Consider the following 17,855-nt stretch of genomic DNA (forward strand, 5'->3'; position numbering starts at 1 on the left):
AAAAACCAAATCCATCCTAACTGATGATAGACCAGAGAGACGCAAGAGGACAGTACCATTTCACAAACAAACTAGTTGTACCTGAGCAGCCCAGTAAAGGCCAGTTTGCAATCTGCTTAATAGGTTTTTTAGAATGAGCTTCCCTTTAGAGTCTGAGCTTGAAGGTATAAAAAAATCAATTATTGCCATACTCTTCTACCTACTTGTCAGAGATTATTTTCCTGTGCAGTATGTATGTCTCATAGAAGTGCTTTACTTAGGAATAAAGAGGATCCAGCTCAAAGACAGACAAACACCAGCTCAAAGTGTAGTTTCCCTGACAATGCCAATAAGATTGCAAGGCCGTTCATCTTCTGCTCTCGGCATCTCCCTCTCTGCCAGCTCATCATCTGTGGTGAAACTACTCAGGCCACCACAGTTCTCCACGTGCAGCAATCCAGGTAACACATCGGCACTCAATGGCACAGCTTGCTGGGCAGGTGCCATCACCTTTAGAAGGGGAAAACAACAACAACAAAATGTAAATCAGATTTGTTTTCAGGCTCTTGTTCCATTAAAATAATTTCTTACCCAACTAGGAAGAAGCTAGTTGTAGTGCTGTGTTTATTTTCAAAGAATAATAAAAAAAAGCTGAGACTAAAACTGCTATTTGTCAAGGAGGCATGGGAAAAGCAATCCCATTTGGGAAGAGGAGTGAGGTTTTTGTTTGGTGGTGTTTTGTTGGGGCTTTTGTTTGTTTATTTTTAAAGCTATGCAAGAATTAGCTCACCCCAAACGATGGCATGTCAGGTATTGCTTAATAGGAATCTAAATGTTGCTTCCTGCAGAAGCCACTGGCCTGGAATAATCTTTAGACCAGTGTGATAAACTAAATTTTCATCAGATTTTTTTTTTCATTGTTTCTGTCAAATTTGTTGAGGCTTTTGTTGCCTGTAGGCTGCAGTAGGAAATCTCCCTTTATCTGCAGAGCCTAAATTACAATTTTTGATGTGTTTGTCATGAGAACTCAAACCAAAACCAGTTGTCATAGCAAATCACTTGTTACGTGCATGAATCAACTCATCTATCCAAATGGTCTGTAAGCTACCAATACATTTCTTTGATGAAGTCTGTAATGTCTGAAACTTCTGAATATTCATTTCATTAATGTAAGCACATGTTTTCTACTTTCTGCTTTTTTCCCCTTAGTACTCTAGGTCTCAGTTTTGTCCTGGGAGCCAATCACAAAAAGTTGCTTCTTGTGGGTTGACATAAAAATTTCCTTGTCAGCCTTTAGAATTGCTTTATGCAATTAATGCTTTATAACACCTCTTGCCTCTCCCCTGCCACGCTCAGTACAAAGCACTGTCATGTTATTTACAGTTCATGATTCTACCACAGAAGCCCATCTCCTTCAGCTTTTAAATACTCACGTTTTCAGTCTTCTGATAACCTGCCTGGCTGTGTCGTTGATAAAGGAAGAAACATCATAGCTGCACAGCCTCTCACACACTCCCGAAATAAAACTAAAGTACCGAAGGAAGCTAATTGGGTTCAAAAACTTTGACACACAAAGCAGAGTGGCAAACAGTAACCCTATACAGCTTGGGTTTCCACATCACCTGATAAACACAAGCAATAAAACTACCTGCTCAAGGAGGGTGGCACTGGTGATATCTTCTGCTATATGTTCCTCAGCTGATCTTAAAATAAACTTGATATTTTCCAGCAATTCATATATTTCAGGGCCCGTGATGCAGGTCAGCTCCTCCAGGATCCACTCCACAAGATGTTTGGTGTTGGTGTAAGGCTTGTAGTCTACCAAAGGCCGGCATCTTCCCCTCAAAGGTCTTGCTCTCACATTCTCCCACAAGGTGACAGTGCCGAGTTCTGATTTTATTTCAGCCTGAATTGCAGCTTTACAGCTGAGCACTGCCCATAAAGACAAAGACCAAACAAAGCAAACAATTCACTTGGTTCACAGTACTGTTCAACAAGTATCCCCTGAGATTTCAAACCTGATTCAGTGATGATGCAGTGCACAGTTCAACCACGTAAAACATAATGGTCTGGTGTGGTCAGGGCAGCACGCAAGACTCACTCTGTGTTGGATTTACACTAGAGAAAATGCCCGTGAAAGAGTAGTACATAGCTATGATTGAGTGCATATCACATGTCAAAGGGTCTGGAGGGACATTTCTGGGAAAACTATTTGCCATTTTGTATACATTGGTTCCTTTCTTTTTTGCTTCTATTCTGAATAGGTCTGAAATGAGTGTTGAGTATTAATGTTAACACACGGTTATACAAAGCAGGTTAAGCAAAGCTTGAAGGCTTTTATGATGTCTCCTAAACTTTTTGCAACTTAGTTATTACCAGTCAAGAGGGCTAGCTAGAAAATATCTGAAAATAATTGCTTGTCAAGTTGGAAACTAGTAATATTACAAAGTGGAAATTTAATATTTTTTAAAAAATAATTTTAAAAAAATCAAAATTAACCCTGCAAGGACTAAACAAAGGGCAGCAGCGAATCAATTCCACTGCCTTTAGTCCAAATAAAAATCCACTGCCTTTGGCCTAAATAACAATGATCAATTTTTGGCCCTAAGAGTACCAACAGGTTGTTCAAGAAGCACTTTAACATTGGCTTCATGCCAAACACAACAATACCAGGAGGATATCGAAAACTTTCCAGCAAGAGGAGCACTAAGTTGAAGCAACTTCCGTTGTTCTGTTCCAGCCGAGTTCCCTTTCTGCAGCACTCGTGTATGTAACTCTCAGGTTGAGTGCTGAACAGACCTCAGTTACACTAAGCCTAAAGCACCCAAATGCTTCTGACTGAGGGACTCTACAGCAGAAGCGCTCTGCTCCTCTTTCACAGCTACGAATAGGCTCTCTGGGGTGCTGTGGTGGAGGTCGATAGGAGGAAAAGAGAAAACACATGATGTAGCAGAGACATGAAAACATTCCACAAAATAGTAAGTGTAATCCAGATAGGCATGCTCCCAATATTCAAAATAAATGGTTGTAATTAACATGCCCCCTCCCTGCTTATATTTTGTGAGTGCTAATATGCATCAACAGCTACTAGCGGGGATTCCAATATCCTCTAATAAAAACTGTGAGACTTTTGACCACTGGATTTTTAAGACTGTCAACAGAATCAGAACTCTACAGCACCAGAAGTTCTCCCACAGCAACTGAATTGGATCACTGACACCAAAGTAGCTGCAACAGACTTCACCAGCTCTCCACTGTGGGTTTTTTGTGTTGAGTTTTGAGATTTTTTGATGCTATGATGAGTGAGAACAGGGATGCAAATTTATAGGCTAATACCAAATATCCAAGCTAATTTTGCTTTAGATTGATCACATTGACAACTGCCCTTTCAAGCCTTTAGATGCCAGTGTACAAATACACTGGGAAATCCTATGTGCTCCCTCCTCCTCATCTTCCATGATCTCTTCCCCCTCCCCAAACTAGCAATGCCTGCTACAGACCCCGTTCCTAGATGTTAAAGCCTAAAGAGCAGCAAGACTAAAGTGTTGGGTGGAGAAGATTTAGCAAAGCACAAACTGTTTGCTGTAAAGTAGGTACTCTGGAGACAGTAGGTGATTTCTACAGGTACTTATGTTAAAGGTACTAGCCTTCTGACAACTGCTCTTTTAAGGACTCATTACATCATAAGCACTGATAAAGAAAAGCAAGTCACCTTGAAGCAACCAGCAGTGCAGCATAGAGTCACCTTCAGACTGTTTCCACAAGAAATTGAAGGCTATCCTGCGCGTGTTTTCTTCAGGCACCACGCTTGAGTTTGAAGGCAAAAAGCTCACTCTGCTGGAAGACTCAGGAATTTCTTCACCTGAGTAATCTGGAATAGCAAAGATGAAGGAAAGCAGTCAGAACAAAGCAGATCTGTACAAGCTGTTATTAGATATTATTACTGATTTTTTTTGTGCAAAGTTGTAATGATTGGACACAAAAGCCTAGAGGTGCATGTATGTGTGCATATGCCCACACTCACCAGTAACACCAGTCTAAAGCCAGCTTAAACATTTGCAAAAACCTGTTCAGCCTTATACAACTGGAGTAGCAAAAAAATACAGCTTTGCCTAGTACAAACATCACTGTAAACTACCTGATCGAAGAGAAGGAAGCTACAGCTTTCTTGGAGAGAAAACTAAATCTCACAGAGCCTGAAACACAACTGCATATAAGCAATTGTACCAAGGCATGACAGCATATGATCACAGAGTTCAGTCACTGTTTGCAGGTAGGTAGCTCATAAATTAGTCACCAGTCCCTGTAAGGGAATTAAAAAAAACTTGTTTCATGAGGTTCGTTATGAAAATAAAGATTTTTCTGAATTCTTGTCATGTGTTTCATCTTTCCAATTAATCAACATTCCTCTTTTTCCTTAGGGTGAAATTATATGCTCTGATTGCCACAACTGCCTTTTAGTGAACAGGACAGGATGAAGCTATGTATTTCACACTAAGCCTGGTTCAGTACCTCCACCTGATGGCACCTGGCATGTTACAGGAAACGGTGCTCTTGCTCATACAGGAGCAAAAAGCCAAATTAATGTAAACAGTCTCTTATTCAGAACATGACAAATGTTTGTGCTGCTACTGTAACAGAAATGTACCAGTGGAGCATTTGAGAAAATTAAGGCTTGGATAATACGTACTTGTTGAGCGCAGCACCTTATCTCCTACACAAATGGAACCTAGAATCTCTAAAGAGAAGAAACAGTGACACAACCTATATAAAGCAGATAACAGTCTGGAAAGTCAGGAGGTGGGACCCAGCAACTAGCCAAAACATGGCAGAACAAGAATGAGGCAGGATTAAAGAATCCATCACCAATATAAACCTTTTAACATCAGTGGAGCTGTGCTAGCAGTCAGTCCTTGAGGTACAGTGCTGCTGTCACTCTGGAGAAGTTTGTTTGTTTATAATAATAAACAGATGAATGAAACAATTATTTCATGATTTTACAATAATTCTTCATAATATTAAGGTATCAGATGTCAGAGAGGTAACTGGCTTAAGCTGGTGCATACTGGAAATGCATATACCTAGTATGGGGTGATATAGGCCAGCTGCCAAGCATCCCCTGCCATCAGTAGAAGGTTGCATGTCTTCCTACTACGATCAGCAGGGAAAGTCTCATTTTGCTTGACAGGAGTTCTTCTGAAGTCAGTAAAACTGTTTTAGCTGGCACAGGGAAGCCTATTGCTCCTCCTGCAGCAGGGAATCATGGTGGCATACACAAACGCCCTGTCGCGACAGGCTACTGGCATAGACCTCAAGTTCCTTTTATTTACAGACTGTTACTCTACATCAGCTGAGACAGCCCATGGAGTTACTCTGCCACAATTCCAACATACCCCTCATTTTGTATTGCCCTCCCGCTGTGGTTTAACCCCCGCAGGCGGCTCAGCCCCACACAGCCGCTCACTCATTCCCCCCGCACTGGGATGGGGAGGAGAACTGGAAGGGTAAAAGTAAGAGAACTCGTGGGCTGAGTTAAAGACAGCTTGGGGTAGGGAGGATGGCAAAAAAACAAACCAAACAAAAACAAGTGATGCAAAAGCAATTGCTCACCACCAGCTGACTGATGCCCAGCCAATCCCTGAGCGATGGCAACCCTAGAAAACTCCCCCCAAGTCTTTATTGTTGAGCATGACATTATATGGCATGGGACATCCCTTTGGTCAGTTGGGGTCCCAGCTGGCCCAGCTGCGTCCCCTCCCAACTTCTTGTGCATCTCCAGTCTACACACTGTGGGGGGCAGAGTAAGAGGTGGAGGAAGCCGCAGTGCTGCACAACCACTGCTTAGCAAGAGCTAAAACATCGGTGTGTTACCAACACTGTTTTGGTCACAAATCCAAAACGGCACCATATGGGCTGCTGCGAAGACAATTAACTCCATCCCGGACAGACCCAGTACACCTCCCCAAATATAAATAAAGGAAGAGATACTGCTCAGCATATTTCCTTTTCTTAAATTCACTGCCCCTGGGAAGCCTTGGCATCTAGAAGCATCCGTGTTAATTTTCTTCATTAAGATGCTCACTTTATCTGAATTCAACAGCCAGGCTGAGCCTTTAATGTCTCTTTACAGGCTTTTTTATTATGAGGGGAAAAAAAAGACGGACTAACCAGTTAAGAAGGTGGGGAGGAAGGTACAATTTATCACATGTGCTCAGGTCTGCTTGCTTAAATAAAAACTCAAACAATGCCTCATCGTGGCTTTTTTTTTTTTTTTACTTTCATGACTCTCCTTCACAACACTTGCATTTTCTATAGTATTCTTTTCCTGTTTTCTGTTCTCATAACTTTAAGCAGTCACCATGCAGCACTATGTTAGATACCCTATTTTTGTTTGTGCCCCAAGTGCCTGGAGAAAGCAACAGCAGTCTTATCAATGAGAAGTCTTTGAGAATTAAAGTTTTTCTACAACTCTTCTAAATTTCTTTCTGGTTATCACAACTGATGAGGTACAAGGAGCATCGAAGCACTTGTTTTCAGAAGTTTCAGGTAGACTGCCAGAGAACTGTTAAAGACTTGTTATTTGGTTGAAGTATGGTTTTATGTAAACATTCCTTTTTTTCCTGCCACCACATAGTAGGGACAATTTCAGCTGATAAACTTCACACCAAAGTTTTCCTATAGTTTGAGAGGTAGGTTGGCAGAAGAGAAGCCACAGATTTGGGGCTTCCCCACCCCCTTCCCCCAAGTGTCTTTACTCTCTATATGCTTGCAGGGTGAACATTGTGCAGATGGGCACATGGCCATTTGTTGCACAAAAGACAATCTGCCCCATAATGGCAAGTTCAAATGAAACAGATTTTCACCAGGGCTGTGCTGGAAAAGCTGCCTGTGACTTATCTGGGAGCCAATAACGTTTAACCGCAAGTGCACACTGCAACAAATATTAGGCTGAGAACAACTTGGAGCCATTTCCATGGTTCTCTAAAACAATGCTGAGCAAGCTTGATGTGGTCTCTACATGTAGCCTAGCTATGTCCTTACCATTACGCAGAACCTATTTAGTAATTCTTCCAGCGCAGGCTGAATAAGAGTAATTCCCACATTTATCTTACAGCACAGCATCATTTTATCCTCTTCCTATTTTCATCAGCAACAAATTGTCAACAGGCACCATCAGGTGTACAAAACAAATGGAAGCACTGGAGCTGGACATGATTTCTTACAACATATGGACATAGAGTCGACAATTAACTTGCAGATTACTAAGAAGGAAATATATCTTTCTTTTTGTATCTTAAGAGCAAACAACTTTTTATGTATTTTAAACATTAATGCCTATTCCTGGTCCGAAACAATCACGATTCTGTATCTCTGGCTTGCAATATGGTGGCAGTCTTTCAAAGAAATAATAATGCTACTGCTACATTAGTCATCTGGTCTGGGTAGAACTGTTCTAGAATAAATTCTAAAATGTATTTATTTTTTACCTTGAAAGCTCCACCCGTAACTCAATTTCCTCAAATCAACAACAACTTCCATGACACGTATTCGCAGTGCACGTTCCTGGAATAAAATAGAAGAGTTAAAAAATCACAAGCCAACATCTTTTTTCTGGTACTTTCTAAGAACTGCAATATAACCTTAGAAAGTGAACACTTTTGCTTAACTGCACGGTGACTATGTGATACATGTTTAATTCCACTGCAAAAACAAGACTAATGAATGTCTAAAATTAATGTTCACCACCCAGGTCGGCCAATTTTAGCCTCCTAAGTATTTTCTGGGAAAAAGCAGCTGTATTCTGAAAACAGCAGTGAAAAAAAGGATCAGTGAGCACAGCAAAACCCTGACCTAGTCCCACATGGGAGGAGTGCAGGTGTGGAAGGGAAGTAAAACAAGGAGGCAGCACCGGCGTCCTCTAGAATAACCAGCAACAAGGGTGCTCCACAGTGTATTTTGCTCCTTCTCCCATGCTCGGACACAGTTTTCCAATTGAGGAAAACTTTTCGACAATAAAGGTAAGTGACTAGTTAAAAACTTATGTGAAATTTACAGCAGGCCACATTTGTAACAAAACATATTCTCCTGCTATTCTGAAATGAAAAGATACCTGACTCATGTTTACCGTGCCTCTGTCAGTGCAATCTGACTTTTTATAATAGAAAAACAAGTTATGCTATAAACTCCTGTGGGTCATACCTGCCTACAGCTGAGACGTCTCTGCACAGCTTCATACGGAGGAGGTACACCCAGAGGGCAGAACACTTCCAGGTCTTTGATTTGCGCTCCATAGCTATGGGGCAATGGAATCACATCAGAACCAAGCATCCTGCAACAAACAACAAACAACACTGAGCAACTCCATCAGTATGGCTTTCCGGCTGCAGAAAAACATCATCAGCTACCAAAGTCCACTGGTTTTCCCATGCCAGCTCAGATTTTGGGATCTCAGTCACAACTAATGAACTCACAAAGAGCTGCAGGAGGTTTTCCCAAATCACTCCTTAGGAGGTGCCTCTCCAAAGTGCTCAGCAGAGCTACAAATATCTTTGGGCAGTACTGTGCCCAACTCTTTCAGTTTTACTTCCCAGAGAGTCAGTTTTGTTTCAAGAGATTCAAATACAGGTGGTAGTTCAAAATGCGATAGCCTAGCTCAGATTTTTGTGAACTACTAAAGTCTTAATTATGCCTGAAATTCAAGATACTTACGATCTCATGTACAGCTGCATGGAAAAAGGCAAACTCAGACTAATGTCTACTTCTGTGATGATGCTTGGCTAAGAAAGTTACAGTTGATCAATTCACGAAGGCTTGTTATGAGGCAAATGTACCTCATGGTTAACCTTACTTCTCAGTTTTCAAAGAGCTCTCTGAAACCTGAAATACAGCAGAAATCCCAAAGACCATTTGCTGTATCATTTTCCTCTTAGGAGGTAGCTCTGAGTGGGAAGAAATCAGAACAGTGCCTGGAGAAACTTTTTTTGCAAATGCCAATTTTGATAATGTTAAGTTTACATTACCCCATTAACACTGGAACAAAGCGTGGTGGTCAACAGCAGAGCTGCCAAGGGGACCTTCCTCACATAATCTTTAGAGGAGTCCGTTACCCAAAGTGTCTCAATTTACTCTGCTTTTTATTACATTTTAAATTGCTGATTTTTAAATCGCTCCATCCCACCGCTGCCACTGCCGAGAAGCCCAGCAGTAACACCGGGTGCGAACCCTGCCTGACCACTCACAATGTCAAATTGCATCAAATTGTACAATCAAAACACACCCTTCAGTCAGCCCTAATTGCCAAAGAGAGAAAGGGCATCACTCCGGCAGGAAGACCCGCGGGCGGCCAGGCTGCCACTCGGGGAGCTCTCGCACAAGCCTCGCCAAGTGGTCGCGCGGGGCTTTCCATGGCCACCCTGGCCAGCTCCCGGCAGCATCGTAAAAGTTTTCGGCCCTGTCAAATTACGGTATTTCTCTTACCCAGGAACAGTTCCTACAGAATCTAAAGTGAAACGCACAAAATTATACCTCTCATCCACACTGTATTCACTGTATTTACGCTACCTCCTAATTCAACAGGTTTTTTCTTCCCTTTTTTTTTTTTCTAAAGTCACCAACCTTTTTCCGTTAACAACAGAGAGAGTGGTCTTTAAAAAAATTAAGATTATGCAGTGTTTCCAGAGACACTAAAAGAAAGGAAGAGACTGTAGAGGTTTACCTGCGACTCACTGGTGCGCCACATGAATCAAAAGTTGCAAAATAGGAGGGAGGTGGCACAGGTGGGACAAAATCATCAGGATCCAAAACATCATCTTGGTCTTCAAGCTGAGATTCATCCTAATCAAAGGAAAGTTCTGTTAAAAACCTTCTTAGATATAAAAAATTGCTGTAATCTCGTGATACCACTAGTACCGCTGCTTATAGTGGGCAACGCCTTGCGCTCACTTACAGTGCAGGATCTTCTTGTAGAAAAATTCTCAAAGTAATGCAGGGTAGCCGCTATGTAGCAAACTGTGGTGGTGATAGCATTCAGGGCACAAAGTGCAAAGAGAACTTTCTGAAGAACATGAAGATGATGGAAACCAAAAGATTAAATCAAGGTATTTGTAAATGTCAAAATAATAGTAATAAAAACAAGCAAAAACAAACACGGGAAACACAAGGATGACCATGAGAATTACTTCTTAGGAGCATATGTGATGAAGTCTTCAGGTCAGGTAACCTCCAAGATTGCAGTAATTTGCAAAAGCTTGTTTTGCCCTATTGTGTGTCCTGACAGAGCGATCTAGAAGGGTTTAATACCGCTCAGATGTGATTTATAGTCCACCTATTCATCCAAGAATTATAACCTTCCTCTTAACTTTTCTGTGGGAAATCCAGATTTCTCACGAAATGGTGAGATAATCACCATTAAAGAAATGTTAAAGCACTATATTTGAAGATGATGCTGCTTGGAAGTTGCATTTTAGTAGTATGTAAGCCAAGAAAGGCTGAGAAGATCAAAAGACCAGTGAAAGCATCAAATCATTAGCTAAAATTTATACCATATTTACCCTGTAATCTTGTCTGAATTCAGGTGTCGTTTTGGTTTGCATAAAACCCAGGAAGGACAGGAAGCACATATTGCAATGCACTGGTCAAAACCCAGAGCTGAAGGGCAACAAAAAGCCCGTTACAGAATTATAAAGAGCTTCTGAACAGTGTGGAAGACCAGAAAAATAATAGCATTTTTCACAGTAAACACAGCAGTCACCTCAGCACTGCACGGTCACACAAGTGTGGACATTATCAAAGCAGTCACGTAAGCAGCGTGTGCAGGGTACCTTGAGCACATGGTAAGCAACACTGCACAACATCACACGGTATAGCATCAGTGCAGTCTCTTCTCCTGCGCATCCAGTGAGATGAGATTCTTCACAGCAGAAACAGATCTTGTTATCACCCATATTCACCTTTAACAACACAAAACTCCACTTCTTAATTTTTTGTCTGTTTTATGCAACATTCTTACCTGTATAATATAGAGCCTATGTGTCAAACTATACCTCTGACTGCAAAGTATTCTGGAAATACAGGCTCGTCAAATGAAATTTGTACAGTTTAGTACACCAATCATTCATGCATTATAAAGCTATATTATGCATACTTCTCCTTCGAAAAGGAAGCATTACTGATAATAAGCTCAAGACATTTAAATACAACTTAGCTGTAATCAAAGCTGCACTGATTGCTAAGCAATTTTAGTATCCATGCTCCTTCAGATGCATAGCAGCTTGGAAATTCTTTCTTTGACTGAGGTATAAGCCTCTGATATGGAGTGTACAGGTTTTCTTTGATTCATGAGTATATTTTGCACCTCCATGGATGGAATGAAACCCACAACTATAATTTCAACCTAGTCAAATCAGTAGTAGTTACATATGTACACCACTATTGTTTGTAACTTTCAAATTAATGTTGTAATCTTAGTTTTTAAACAGAAATTCAATGTTTCTGTATCTAGAGATAATTGGGGTTTTTAGTTGTCAAACTCTCTAGAGTCATAGCGTCAAAGGTTTTCCACCTACATAAACCACTCTACAGAATAATTTATGATTTCAGGAATGCTTTTTGGCTGTACCTTATGCTTCCAGCCACAGAGGGCTCCAAATTTACTGAAACATTTAACCATCTTGTCTGGAATAACATTAATAGTTCTTAGTGCTGCTTCAGCACATTGATATTGGATGAACCTCGATTGTCCAGTGCTTGTAATCATGAACTCTCACTGCAAAACACCTACTGGCACGTTATGGAAAGAACAATAGCTTTCTTGAAGCAATAAATTAATGAAAATAAGTATTCAAATATCTTTCCACTAACCCTTGAAGTCCTTCAAGGCTTTAAACATGATCATCTTTATCACCTGTACCATTCAATTTCAATTATTCCATGGTTTCTGGTTCATAAATAGACATTCTCCTACTTCTGATGACACCCATTTGAGAAAAATCCTTTGAAATTTTTTTCTTTCTTGTGCAGATTGTTTCTTCCTCAAGAAGAAGAAAAGCCAGTATGATTTGATCTATCTTAATTTTTTTCCTCACAGTTCTTGCTGTAAGGTATCAACACAAACTGTCCTCACCAGGTGAGGCAAACCAGGAAAAATAATCCCACCCACAGATTATACTGACTGAATTCTCTGTAGGCAGCTCACCAGTACCCACTCAGGCTTTTTTCAACAGTTTATCTATCTTTGTCACGTTACTATAAAAATCCTTTATGCCAGTTCTTTAATGACTATGACATTAAAATCAGTGTGTAATGCTGGCAACGGGGATTTTCTAAAGATGTATTTTGGATTCTCTCCTACATGGCCCCATAAAATTATCCAGAAAGCCTTATACCATATACCGAATCAGCTGTGTCTTCAGACCCTGAAAACAGAGGCCAGCTCTCAACGAAGTAAAACCATTTCTGGGCTAAGCATGGTCTTCTAATGAGGAGGAAAACCTTTCAAAACAGCTTTAGGAGCTTTAGGAGCTGAACACCTTATGAAGACTCCAACTCAAAAAACCCAAGCGTTTAGGAACTCGGACAATAAAAATGCTGTTGTAGATTTCAGTGTCTGTTCACAACTTGAACTGGATCAAGGGCTGAAACAGAGAGCTTTCGTTTTTTCCCACCACCACGCTGTAGCTGCATTACTTGCACCTCTACGTTAGCACATTTTGTGATCCCAGCATGGCAAGCTTATGTGGCATGCCGTGAAGAAATATGTGTAAATCAGTATGTCTGCTCACCGAATCGCATCGGGGTACTCTGGACACAAACTGAATGCCTTGACATCCTACTATAAATCCAGCCAGGTTCAGCAGAAAACAGATGATAGACAGCAGAATAAACAGGTTAGCCTGGAATGTCAAAACAAAGTTAACAGCAGTGGGATCAGAATCACGAACTAGACTCTAAGAACATATGGCAGCGTAAATCCCACTGCCAAACCGAAGCTGGGAACACCACCCCGCTTCTTTTCAAAATTCCCTGTGACTTCAGTGCCCCAGGGTGTCTTATTTGAACCCAGTAGATGATTACTCCAAACACCTTTGTCTTCTCTCTCTCCTTATACTGCACTAGTTGTGCAGTAATAAAACACATGCAACTATTGAAAACTACAGGCAGCTAATGGTTTTTCTGGAGTGCAAAGTATGATTTGCAAGCTGTCCAACTTCCACTGTATGTCATATCCTTCCATCAAGTTTACCTCCCAACACATCTAGATCAGTAAGAAACCTGAAGAGGAAACATCTTAAGACAACATTCATTCTGCATATAAGTTCCCAAACTAATTCGCAGCACAAAGAAATGAAAAATATTTGTCCCATTACAGTGAGGACAGAGACACCTGAGGGACTTTGGTTATATGATTTTATTTCCTCCTGGCTACTAAAACCAGAACACCTCCATTCATAAACTGGACAATACCTTCAGTGTTATAAACCACCTGAAAGACCAGCAATGGCAGGAGTAATAGATGCTTGAAAAAGGACAAGCAGAAGCAGTGGATAAAATGAAGTCCTACTTTCATGTATGCCCTTACAATCTGCAATGAGCCCTTACGTGAGACTTGGGGTATGAATCTTAAACACATGTAAGAACTTTACTGTCCCAATTCATACATGCAAAATTTTTCTGTACTTCAGGAGAGAGCACTATAGGTAAGACTGCTACTTTAGAGACAAATAAAAATAACAGATTTTTCCCCTGACATGTTTACATTTTAAGCACTCAATCCTACAAAGCAAGTTATCAGACCTTTAATGCCCAAAAGAATAATTGTTAATAACAATCTGCTCACTCAGATTCCTTTATATCAAAGTGGCCTAAATTAAAAATGCAGGAGGTGACAAAAACCTGAGGAAGAGAGGGAAATCATGAGGGACACTGGCTCAGTGCTGCTCCAGACCACTTTACAGCAGATCCACCAATAAGGACTTCCTAAACATGCACAAAGACAGCAACTGCTTTCCAAATTAATTTAGCTGACGTACCATGCTTAGCTACCTAGGAAGCTGGAATAAAAATAAATCAGAGCTGTTGCACAAATTATGATCCCGTTTACGGAGGTTCAGGGAAAAATAATCACCCCTGAATGGACAAGAGCCAAAAAGCATTACTGTGCAAGCTCATTCCTTAAATTAAAACATCTCATTACTAGTAGGCTTTACAGAAGCTTGATGATAACATTATCACACAAGGCAGGTTTTAACCTCAAATAACCAATGATTAAAGTAGCTATTAGTACTTCTCTGAATAGGATTGGGACTATTTTGTGTTCAACATACTGAGAACAATCAATATTAAGAGGAATAGTATTTTCTCCTAGCTTTATAAATATCATAAAACCACAGATAAGAAGTTTTTAATGTTAGTAAGCACTTTCAGCGCCATTTGTTTTTCTGTACAAACACAAAATTTAATAATTTTTTGAAATTAACTCCTTGCTCAGAACTCAAATGAATCAACACTATTTCTTATGCTTTTCTCTAGACTATCTCAGTTACCCTTTTGATTAGACTACTTTGAAAAAAAAAGAAAATTGGTAGGCATAGGGACTTCATATGAAGAAAGCTTTTCATCTGTGTTCGACACAGGGTACTGTCAACAAGAAATTAGCCAGTTTTATACGTGAAATAGAAGCTGTTTCAACATATTGCTTGGATGGTTGCATCCAGAGGGTAGCAGTCAGTGGCTCAATATCCAGATGGAGATCAGTGATGACTGCTGTCCCTCAGGGGTCCGTATTGGGACCCGTTCCCTTTAATATCTTCAACAATGACACAATGGGATCAAGTGCACCCTCAGCAAGTTTGCAGACAACATCGAGTAGAGTGGTGAGGTTGACACGCCTGAGGGACAGGATGCCACCCAGAGAGACCTGGACAAGCTCAAGGAATGGGCCCATGAGAACCTCATGAGGGCCCTGCACCTTGGTTGCGGCTGGGGGATGAAGGGATTGAGGGCAGCCCTGCTGACAAGGACTTGGGGGCACTGGTGGATGAAAAGCTGGACATGAACCGGCAATGTGCGCTCGCAGCCCAGAAGACCAAGGTCAAGGGAGGGGATTCTGCCCCTCAACTCCACTCTGGTGAGACCCCACCTGGAGTCCTGTGTCCAGCTCTGGAGCCCTCAGAAGAGGAAAGACATGGACCTGTTAGAGTGAGTCCAGAGGAGGGCCACGAAAATGATCAGAGATCTGTGAGGACTGGCTGAGAGAGTTGGGGTTGTTCAGCCTGGAGAAGAGAAGGCTCTGGGGAGACTTTATTGCAGCCTTCCAGAACCTAAAGGGGGCTTATGAGAAAGATGGTGACAGACTTTTTAGCAGGGCCTGTAGCTATAGGGCAGGGGGTAATGGTTTTAAACTAAAAGAGGAGAGATTTAGACTAGATCTAAAGAAGAATTTTTTCACAGCGGGGGTGGTGAAACATTGGCACAGGTTGCCCAGAGAGGTGATGGATGCTCCATCCCTGGAAACATTCCAGGTCAGGTTGGACAGGGCTCTGAGCAACCGGATCTGGTTGAAGATGTCCCTGCTCATGACCTTTAAAGGTCCCTTCCAACCCAAAGATTCTATGATTCTATGATTCTGTGAACGGGCCCTGGGCAGAGGGAGTGCATGTGGCTCTGGGTAGGAGATGCTCCAGCTGGGGCTTGGTAGGAGCTAGGGCAGGGCAGAGAGATGTGGGGCCAGGCCAGGATGTGCACCTGTCTCTGCACCCCCTTGGTGGTGGGCTCCAGGGAGGGAGGGATGGAGAGCAGAAGGGGAAGCCCACCTGGATGTCCTTGGCACTTCCCCCGTGCTCAAGGTGCCTCTAGGGTGCTATGCCTGGGCCGAGCTCTGGTGAGCTATCGGGTGCTTTAAGCTAACAGCAGAACCATAAAGCACTTGACATAGCTAAAAGCCAGTTGCATTCACCCAGCCTGCATCCACTAATTTCTTGATCCCATGCATTTGTGGGTACCGACCTGCTCCCCAGCTCTTGCAGCTGCTGCAGTTACACTCTACCCAGCGTAACAGCCTGGCATCTTCCTGCACACTTGCACTCCTGTCACTTTTCATGCAATCACAGCTAAATCTTCTCTTTAGCAGCAAAACTCAAGCACCAAGCAGACACCAGAGATATGCTTAACTTGAAGTCTTTGTCACAGTTGGTCAAAAAAAAACCACCCCACAATCAGAAAGCCTCCTAGAAAGCACACTCTACGAGATCGCAACTAATTTCTACGTGATGAAAGGACGTTTCACTAGCAGAATGCTTCTGCATTCAGCAAAGCACGTACGGTTCCAGGCAACACCTGGAAATACAATATAAGCTCACAGCAGTGTGTTGGCTAGTCCAAACTGGTATAGAAGTAAGGACAGAGGCTAAGACAGCAAGCATGGCCTACCGAATATGTGCATTGCCCTCAGTGCATATGCAATCAAACCAACAATGCGGAATTGATACACTTTCTGAAAGAAGTTAGGTTCCTTCACTTAAAAATAAGATTTAAAGCCCTGTGTAAGGAAGGAGTTTAGGAGCAGAGAGGAAGAAACCAGCTTCTATGCAAGTAGAGAGTAACATCGAGCCCAGAACCCTCGAGAGTCAATACCCAAACAATTTTGCAGGGGGAAGTTTCCCTTTCGCTATTAAATGTATTTGGACAGGCATACACAGGAAGAAGCTTCTTCTCTGGAAGAAAAATCAGCTTCAGAGCCTAAGTGTTACAACCTGGCTTCTGAAGTCAATTGCAACTGATACCCAGAACAGAAAAGCCTCAGACAACTAAAACCAAGTTAAGATTTCAGAGCCAAGACTTCTCAGCAGCTGTATTGCTGAAGGACGAGCCTGCCCTGCAAGAACATCCTTCAAAAGACATGATTACAATTTGATTTTGTCTTGCAGTACCCTGTCTCTGGGACCTGTTATTTACCCAGTACCTTCCCACCTTTTGCCACCCAGTAAGGAAACCTGGGTGGCAAAAACCAACAGATGTGCCTCTCCATTTTATTTACTAAAAGGTCTTATCACAGCCATCCCTCTTCGACACTGGACTCCTCTCACAAGTGGTGCTACTGAAGGTCCACTACAGCTGTAACTAACGGGTCTTCCTTCCTTTCTCCCCTCCAGGGGAAAAACATGAGTGACCAAAACACAGCAGCCCCCTCTGCCTTTGACACCACAGCCCAACCCCAGCTCTTTTCCCACAACATCGCAGCCCTGTGCTTTCTCCAAGCGCCAGCAGCACCAGAGCTTTGCCATCACAGGGTTGTTTTTCCCCATGACCAAGGCCTCCAACCGAAGTGGCAGCCATAGGACAGCCTGGCTGTTCGCAAAGAAACAAACCCAGGCAGTAAGGAATCATCACCTAAAGGGAGAAGAAAGGTTTTGTGAGCCAAGACACCACCCTTTTAGTGGAGGAGCCAGGCTGCTGCCATGCAAAGTTGCTGCAGGCAAATAGGTGTAACTCCAGCAGGTTTCAGAGATGAAAATCCTGAATCAGAGTAGCAAACACGTTTCTTTTGGAAAGAATCAGTATTTTTAAAGGGGGCAAAGATAAATGTGAATTGCATTTAAAAATTCCTTAAGTACCGCAAAACTGGCAATCAAAACTAAAAATAAGATAATACAGGAAGCCACGAGAAGCAGCATTACCACGTCCTTAAACATAAACCCTACCAGAAACTGCTCTGAGGACCAGCTGACCAGGAGAAATTGTGTAGCACTCACCAGTCACTGTAATTCTGTTCAAGACCCAGCTCTGGGAAGGAGAGATGGCAAAGTGATGGAGCTCAAACACCTACCCTTAAAAAAAGCTATTTTGGGGGAGCTTGGATACATATGAAGAATTCCAGGGGG

At 42.0% G+C, this 17,855-nt stretch overlaps 1 protein-coding gene across 1 annotated transcript; it reads right to left on the reverse strand.

Moving 5' to 3' along the window:
- Window positions 1–300: 300 nt before the first annotated feature.
- Window positions 301–17,648, reverse strand: FAM189A2 (family with sequence similarity 189, member A2). Its single transcript, XM_010290074.1, has 10 exons — window positions 17,637–17,648; window positions 12,759–12,869; window positions 10,800–10,928; window positions 9,926–10,033; window positions 9,695–9,813; window positions 8,179–8,308; window positions 7,467–7,542; window positions 3,725–3,850; window positions 1,628–1,911; window positions 301–489 (listed from the first exon to the last, which is right to left on the reverse strand). The coding sequence occupies exons 1-10, from the start codon at window positions 17,646–17,648 to the stop codon at window positions 301–303; spliced, it is 1,284 nt and encodes a 427-aa protein (XP_010288376.1).
- Between the last annotated feature and the right edge of the window lie 207 nt (window positions 17,649–17,855).

Source organism: Phaethon lepturus, unplaced genomic scaffold, assembly GCF_000687285.1.
Source record: "Phaethon lepturus isolate BGI_N335 unplaced genomic scaffold, ASM68728v1 scaffold24466, whole genome shotgun sequence".
NCBI classification, from domain to species: domain Eukaryota; kingdom Metazoa; phylum Chordata; class Aves; order Phaethontiformes; family Phaethontidae; genus Phaethon; species Phaethon lepturus.

Bases quoted from the DNA above. Each gene is read 5' to 3' on its own strand.
- FAM189A2 (XM_010290074.1), bottom strand. The intron at 8,309-9,694 runs GTAAACCTCTAC...TGTTTGTTGCAG, and splicing joins GGCGCACCAGTGAGTCGCAG to GATGCTTGGTTCTGATGTGA. The intron at 1,912-3,724 runs GTGACTCTATGC...CTTTATGGGCAG, and splicing joins CTTGTGGAAACAGTCTGAAG to TGCTCAGCTGTAAAGCTGCA.